The 8,734-nt window shown below is 41.7% G+C and overlaps 1 protein-coding gene across 1 annotated transcript in view; it reads right to left on the minus strand.

Annotated features, from left to right (window-relative positions):
* The window catches only part of KIAA1244 (KIAA1244 ortholog), a gene marked incomplete at its 5' end in the record, with an annotated part of 49,931 nt that overhangs the window by 36,979 nt on the left and 4,218 nt on the right, over positions 1-8,734 (minus strand). The window contains 4 exons of the mRNA XM_010161434.1: positions 37-947; positions 1,667-1,779; positions 3,362-3,686; positions 6,436-6,540. Of these exons, the coding sequence (XP_010159736.1) occupies positions 37-947; positions 1,667-1,779; positions 3,362-3,686; positions 6,436-6,540 (1,454 nt within the window). The remainder of the gene's footprint in view (positions 1-36; positions 948-1,666; positions 1,780-3,361; positions 3,687-6,435; positions 6,541-8,734) is intronic.

An 8,734-nucleotide genomic window follows, 5' to 3' on the forward strand; every position in this document is an offset into this window, starting at 1 on the left:
GCATGCTGGTTAGACAGTAAATACTTGCTTGCAAACCTGAGCAGAAGGTTGAAGAGAAGCTCTGCAGTGCTCCATCCACCTCCTCTATGCTGGGAAGAGCTATAAGCCGAGGCAGAAGTGCTTCAAGTGACTGGATAAAGAGCCGTGCACAGTGCTGGTCCGCTTCTTGGTTTTTCAGCAGTTTCAGGGATAGCGCAGCTGTACGTAAGGATCTGTGTCCTGGACAGTCCCGTGGTGTCTGCTCCTCGTCAGCCAGGGAGCAATTGTCAGAGCCTATGTCTGAGACATCTGACCTGCCTGAGTCCTTCTCTGCTGCCATGGAATACTGATCGCATGAATCAAACTCAGTCCTAGAAAAGTCCTGCTCATCTACACTGAAGTTGCTTTCGCTGTACCTGGATCCATAGGACCGGGCCTTGCAATCAACTGATAAGAAGTTAGTTATATCTGGATAGACTATGGTGTGGCTTCTCTGAACAACATCTGGCTGGTCGATGGTTTCTGACTCTGGTTCTCTATAATGAATCTCTTTGCTTTCGTGTACAGCTGGAGATGGCAATGAGTTTTTTTGACTTTCTGGATTATCCTCTGGAGTTGTCTGTCCCATATCCCCTTCCAAAGTGGTCTGGCCAGTGTCAGTGGTAACACTAATGCTAATATCAGGACTTTTCTCATTTCCTGATTCCCAGGCAGGATTTTCTGAGGACAGGATGCGCCTCTGCCATCTAAAGTCAGCATCATTGATCTCCATGGAGTCCCTGCTCACCTCGGTCCCATCCTTTAATTCTTCTAAGCGCCGGAGCAACAGCTGAGTCTGCTCTTCACTAAGACCCCTCCCTTGGCTCAGCTCATCTAATGCCCCAAGTAGGGCAAAGACGCAGGACACTGCAGCATAACATGCTTCAATACCACCTTTGATGCATGCTTCTGTCATCCCATCCATGATACTACAATTGAAACAGAGTTTAAGTCACGCAGCACATACAGTGAGTACATGTTACTATTATCCAAGACCATCCCTCTATAACCAGGAAAAAAAAAAAGATAAGTGAAATTACTCTGTGAGACTACTCCTGAGAAAGACAACTACTATTAGAACAAACGAAGTTTCCCTTGTAGGCATGGCCATTCTGTACAGGAAGTGCCAACCAGGGAAAGTCACCATGCATTTGTACCAGCATATACAGCATGTCTTCCCTTAGACAAGCACTTACACTGAAAAAAACCCTCAACACCCAACTGAAGCTAAATTTAAGCCATCTGTGTTGTAAAAATTATCTTATCTACGAGATATGACCTTTATAAGAAGTGAGAAACCTTCTCGCACAATCTGACAATGTTTAAATTTCTGATTACCTCCTTTGACTTCATCTTGGAAATGTACCTCTAAATAACCATACAGTTATTTCACTGCCTGGTTAGGGACCCAAACACAACAATTTCTAGCTGTAAAGCAACATATTCAGGTATTTTGGCAAACTCCTCAAGGTGGTTATCTGTGCTTCTACAAACAGGCCCAGACTGATGATAAACCATTTTCACAGCTTATTTAACCAGGGAGATACCCCAGCTCATATTTGGGTATGCTTCTGAGGGTACAACTGTTTACATGTCTTGTGTGCACAGGTTTAAGAGAGAAGAGGCTGAAGGAAGAAACAAAGCGTACAGCTTGAGAAGATCCAGATGGGACTTCCTTTTAGAAATAGACCTCTTCCTGGATTCTGACTCAGAAGAGCAGGGCCCTGCCAAATCACAAAGCCGCCGAGGACTGCCAAGTATCTGAAAGGAAGGGAACCAGAAGTTAATAGAGAATTATCTAAGCACTATTTAAATACATAAATGAGTCATAGTTCTATCAAGCCCTGGAACCCAAGTGTGTTAGTTTTAGTGGCTGGAGTTAAACCATGACACTGAGGTACCATAAAGTAATTTCTCATAGCAAAGGAAATGGCACACTGATGTTCTACTTATTAAAGCTATCTTTCCTCCTTTTAAAGGCCAAAAAGCAGATAGAGAAGAGCAGGATATTCAATAAGAATCATATATAGAATGTTCTCTAGTGTTTTACATTTTTGACTGAGTACATTTCAACTGATACCACACGCAAGACAATCTTCATGCCTACGTTTAGCACAAGTATCTTGCATTATATTATATACCAAAGGGAGCCTTTCTCTTTGGTCACCCAGTCACAAAATGAGAGAGTCGGGCAAAGACAAAGTGATTCCTTCCGACTCAGCCTGCCGGGTGGCATAGAATAACAGAATCATAGAATGGTTGGGGTGGGAAGGGACCTTAAAGACCATCTAGTTCCAACCCCCCTGCCATGGGCAGGGACACCTTCCACTAGACCAGGTTGCTCAAAGCCACATCCAACCTGGCCTTGAAGACATCCAGGCATCCTGTCAATGCCCACCAGGAAATACAAGGAGAAGGCTTTACAAACAAGCCCATACTAATAAGAAGAAAGAGGCAACAGGTATGTCCTGCAGGAAACATTAGACAGAACTTTCCTAAAACTTCAATTTTCATCTTGCTATTGTTTAAAATAGGAGGAAGACAAGCGCCAGGGTGCCTGCCAGTACAGTCAACAACCCAGCAGTGGCTGTGTGGTGTTAGGAGAGATCTCCAGACACAGAAAAGCCCAGGTATGCACAAGCTAGAACAAAAATCTTCTTAGAGAGGCCACTGTTTCTACAAATTACGTAAGTTGCCTTGTGTTCCAAAACATGAGAAGAAAGCTGCACAGGTGAAGCGGAAGAGCCTGTGATGTCAGCTGCTGCTCTAAGAAGTCCCACGGTGCTCCAGTTCTAGTGCTGTCAGAGGCACTGGGCAAGAGGCCAGAACGGACACAGCCGCTTAAGACATTGGCAGCTTCCTTGTGGTTATTCTAATAAAGCTCAAGGAAACTGTATTTCCAAAACCTGGCACCTAATCAAAGCATATATTCACATTAATGCCTGGAATACTACACTGTGAGGATGAATGTCTCCTTCTAGCAAGAGCAGAGAGTGGGGAAAGATGCCAAAGAAGTTGAAAACTGGATCACTATACCGTATCTCCCCCAAAAGAGCAGTCATGACTCAGTGATGAGATCTGCTGCATGCAGTACCACAGCATGAACACTGACGGAGTTGCCATAGCAGCTTGCGTTATGGAGACAAATATAGCTATTCCGACTTCATAAAACTAAAAATATTTGTCAGGGTGGCTTTGATGGAACAGCTGTGCTCAGGAAGGGCAATCGCAACATCCCTAGTGCTAAGGTATGGAATGGACTAGTATGCATGTATCAGCAACATTTACTGTTACATAAACATACTGCTTTACATGCCTGGATTTGCACATGTGATTATCCTACCTCTTTCATAATTTTGATGGCTTCTACTCGGTGCTGAGGTGGTGGGTAAAGCAATATCCGGTGATAGAGAGACTGCAGCACAGGCTTCATGGATTCCACTGACCCCACCAGCCGAACCAGTTCCGCTGCAATATAATATATGGTCCGTGCAACAGGCCCACTAAGGGCAGGTGCTGTGGAGGAACAACCCGAACCCCGGCCATGATCAGAGATCCCTGAGGAAGGTGAATCAGCCTCAAGGCAGATGCTGCTGTGGGCAGAGGTGATAGTTTTGTCATGGATTGGATTTCCCAGGATCACTACTAGGGCTGGACACAGTTGCTTCCTAAGAAAGAGAGAAAAGGAGCAGATGGTAACTGGAAAAAAATAATCTCACAGGAACAGATTGAAAATAGCCCACAGCTAAATGAGATACACACTCTTGTTTAAATGATTAGTCAGCAGCAGTAGTTAGATACAACAACAAATTACGCCAGGCTTTCTCCAGGTCCCAAGCATCAGCATGTTAGTACATATGGAAATACTTCTGGGTGCTTTATAAACATGGTATTGATTTTGCAAGTTCATGCTGCTGCACAGTGCTGCCCTTTACAGGACAGCATGACTGCCCCTTTCAATGACTGCAGGCTATTGCAAGGTAGAAATTCTAGGTTTCTACTGCAAAGTATTTCTTCTTCAGTCCAACTCGGAAGCTTTAAAAAAACCTGACCAAACAAAAACCAGTCCATGTTAACTAGAAGGCCTGATGTTTCATCACTGAACTGAACATGTCTGTATCTTAGTAAGCACCCTGAGTTGTGAGCCTTTGTTTTGCTGCCTTTTGAGAATATAATTAAAGCCCTCTACAGCAACCCAAAGTATGCATTGTAACTCCTCATATGCCACTATACACTAAAAACACCGTCCTTCCTTCAACTGTCTTTCTGCATGAATGCTCAGGTTAAGTGATTCCACACCAGATCACTCTTCTGTGGAACCAGAGCCAGAACCAACTCAGCACTTTGCTCCATTAGCTGTTATTTCAGCTTTACACTCACGCACTTGACATTTTACTTCAGTCTGCAAGACTCTAATTTAAAAAAGCCAAGTGCCGCATGAGAATGCAGCGCCAAACCTGATTTTCACCCACATGCCTCAGAGGTTCAAGCCAGCACCTAGAGCAAGCACCCGTTGATAAGTAATGATTCATCATAAAGAGTAACACATCCTCATAGGTAAGCACATCTCATTTCCTCAAGATTTTTATGCAGTCCAGAATTTTCATTGCTTCTCTTAACATAACTTGCTACAACAGCTCAGCTTCCTGAAGTCACAGAAGGAAAAACAGCTCTAATCAGACATCAGATAATGACATCTACTTATTCCATTTCTTTCTCTAATCAGGCACAGTTCAAAACATACCAATTCACTGCTTAAGAAACGTGCCTGCCCCGAAGCAGGTGTAATCACAGGTTACAACAGCAACACATTCCCCACACATCTTAGTTCCTTCAAAGTGCTTCTGTATCAAACTATGGAGAACACCGTCAGAAGAACACAGGGCTACATCATCTCTGGCTGCTCCCTTCTTTATCTTCCGTTGAGAACTGGCTGCAAAGTGCCAGCCAGAGTGAAACTTGTGAGCATGTAGGCAACAGCTCCTTAAAGAACAAAGGCAACTCCCAGTTTGGTTCACAGCTTCCCCAGACAGCTAATGGATTAGTGTGTACTTATACTGTTATATATTCAAAACTGTGTTTGTCCTTTAAACTGTTCCATGTCTTCCTAGTTGTTGCTTTTTGCTGTTGTTGTGTTTTTTGTTTATTTGTTTGTTTTCTCCTCCACTTAACCTTAAGCATGTCGCTGGAGGATGCACAATCTTTGGCAGCAATGCAGGTGAAGAAGTCCAGCCCACAATGGCTTGCCCTCATGATACACAGTTACAGTCCACCTATGGATTTGCAGCACAAACTGGATCATCAAAGTTATGTAAATTTAAAATAAAACAAGAAGTATTTGCTTTTAACTGAGATAATTTCAGTGACCTTGCTTATAGCACGGCCCCACAGTCAGTCACATAAGTATAAACAAAGGGTTGGGTGAAATCTAAGGGCAGAAACTTCTGAAATGTGTTTTCCATGAGAGAATTCTGCTCTTACATTAGAGGTCCCAGAGCCCTCAGCACAGGGTCCTTGTGCAACATGGTCAATTGTTAGCAACCTGAAGACCTCTCAGTCTTCCTTGGGACAGCAAGGGAAGCTATGGGTGCCTCTACGTGTTGCATCCTTAGAATTAGGCCCAAGTCAAATACTTCCATTTCAAAAATTACAGTAAATGTGTTTCTTTTTCTAAAATCCTGTTAACAGTCATGTATATCTTTTCATAACACAATCACCTGCCAAGGTCAAAGGATGGTCATGGACTGCAAGGCACTGCATATTAATTACTTTATTACCATGACTCAATTATTCACATGCTATAAAAAAAGCACTACTGGCAAACAAGAAGAGGAAAAGGGATTATTTCAGGTGCTCTGAGGTGATGGTATCAAACAATTTAGAGATAGATATGAACACTAAAGAAGTCAAGCCTTCCTGGTAAAGTGTATTAAAAAGAGAATTTCTTGATAAATTGGAAGCATCATGAGGACCATTTAGCCTCAGCCCCTACACAATGCAGGCCATAAGCATTTCTGCTCATCAGCACACCACCTGACATTAATTTTCCTTATGTTCCTGTATTACTGCACCAGACCAGTAAGAATCTCTACAGCACCCTCCTACAGCAAGCAGAAATTTGTGTATTCAATGCCACACACAAATCTGAACTATTGCAGAAAGTGTAAGAGATTATCTGTTCTGGCTAAATACACAAGACTTCATTACAGTGATTATTCACTACAGGGACTTAATGTGCTAGCTGGGCGTGAGGTCCTAGCCAATTTTATATGAGGCATGGAATGAACTGATAGTAGGTTAACAGCAAGCTCTGCTCACATCTGGAGTTTTATTACAGGTTTGTTTGCATGGCTGGGGGGAGAAGGTCCTTTTATACTTACAAATCGAATATTTGCATTAGCCTTCAGACTTACTCACCATATAAGATCAGTGAATCCTTTGTGCTGGTGCATGCTGGGAGAGGAGCTGTTTAACATGGAGAGGATGCACTCCAAGTAAAGAAGCTGAAGTTGCCGATTGTCACTGGCAAAGAGAAAAGTGCCATTCACATCACATTAAAACAAGGATTCTTTAATGTGCTAAAATAACTACATTAGTTCACTTGAAAATTACGCTGCAATTTACAGCATTGATTTATTTTGCTTCTTCCTATGGATTTACAATGGTGCGATCACCTTTATCATCCCATTTATTCTGTACAGATCGCATGCAGTGATCTGCTACTTTCTGTATGTAACAGAAAGAAAACAGATGTAATTCATCAAATTTCAGAGCTAGGAATTAATTAAAAAAAATTGATGTGAAAAAAGAGAAAGAAGAAAACAATTATTCAAATTCAATCTAAAAACTTAAGGAAAAAACTGTTAAACAGAGGAAAAGTAAACAAGCAGAAGTTTTTGGACTATTGGATAGTTTCTTCAGGCAATCTGAAGGGCATTTAGTCTGCTCTCTTCTTGTTATTTTTTTCTTTTCTTGGTGACAGCCATAATGGCCAAAAGTCAGTGTCTACATGTAGAAAGTCACATGATTCCATGGCTACCTCTCCTGGCCTTGCCAGTTACCCTGTCAAAACCATAAACACAAAGGGAGCTTCATGAGAAAGAACACGAAAGATTCTGTGGACAGCTGGAACTGAGAAGCCTGTACCTACTATCAGAATTAGCTGAGGGATCCAGGAGACAAGCAAGGCTGAGGTCTGCCTTATGAAAGGAGCTCCCCATGCTGATTGCACTCACATTCTGGTTTGCATTTCTAAGACAACTCGGATTTAATCATTCTTTTTTGGTCCAAGTTGAGACCTGGAGGAATGTATTTTCTGATGTATGATGGTAGGTGAAGGAAGCTGTAAAGAATTTATCTTAAGCTGTAAGGATTGGTCTTAACTGAAATTAAGAAATAAGAAATGTCTGCTCTTCTGTCACCGCCATAATTGCTTTTGTTCACACAGATTAATTTTCATTCAAGTAGAACAGTACCTGTTTCATGTGCCATGCAGAAAATAGCGAATCCTGAGGCTCAAAGGTAGATTTTTAACTCTGTGCTATAGAGGGTTTAAAACTGCTGGCTGGTTATATATTTTAGAGGTGATAGATGTGGACTGTTGTGAGGAAAAAGCTATCTGGAGAGATGCACACATTCCGAATACAATTGCCTTCTTTCCTAACAGCTTTTCTTACTATGTGTCTTAATACATATCATCCACACCTTGCAGCTGACACTTGCGTGGGCCTGCACAGGGCATCCCTGGACTCGATTGCTCTGATGCTTCTCGCTACCAAATTGTTTTCCTGCAGGTGGGAAAGAAATATCGCACTCCTGCACACCTCAGCCTAGCCGTTGTGTTTGTATCATTGCTGCCACAAATTCCACAGTCACCAAAGTCACCAGTGGTCCTGAGAAAAAAAAAATTCACCTCCCTGAACTCCTCCTCATCACTCATAGCTGTGTCTCCTTCAAAACCAAATTATAATAAACTTGACATTTAGAAGGGGGAATTAAAGTAATCTTCAGGCTAAGAAATTAGAACAGGCAGTATAACATACTAAAACCTCACTTCACTGACCTAGAGATTAGAAAGTTAAGTTGCTGCCAACAAAGTGTTTTGAAGGAAACACTAAAATCGGCCTTGAAAGAAGTAAAAGCTTTTTATTCACGGAGGTAGTTCTTTACCAAGCCATCATAATTATATTTATTTTCCTCAGATTCAATTCAAATGCTTTACTATGCTTTGCTCATAATTAGCGATCCTAACAGCCTAGGTACATAATTACAAGCATGAAGTAAATCATGGCTCAGTGAATATTTCAAGTCCTCTGAATTTCTTATTATACTTTATCTACAGCATGCCTCAATCTGTTCCAATTCAGTACAGTTTCGTGGGGATCTGGGATTGCAGACAATTTTTTTTTTTTTTAAGACTTTTAGTGCTTTTGGGACATCCTGTCAGGTAGTTAATTTTGGTATTTCATAACCAGTAGTTCAAAGTGATTACCATTTGGTGGACAACACTTATCAGAAGATAGCTGTTTATGGCTTCATGTTTGAGCAAAATTTGATACAAAGAATTAATCTCTTGGCTGGTTTTGCCCCTCGCTTTTGTTAGATACACACTTTTGAAGATCTCTTCCTATTGTCCTGTAACTATGACCACAGCCAGAAGATTCTGAAGCATGCTTTTGTTTTCCCAAATGCTGACATGGATTAAATAATGCTAAGT

Source organism: Eurypyga helias, unplaced genomic scaffold (genome assembly GCF_000690775.1).
Source record: "Eurypyga helias isolate BGI_N326 unplaced genomic scaffold, ASM69077v1 scaffold3281, whole genome shotgun sequence".
NCBI classification, from domain to species: domain Eukaryota; kingdom Metazoa; phylum Chordata; class Aves; order Eurypygiformes; family Eurypygidae; genus Eurypyga; species Eurypyga helias.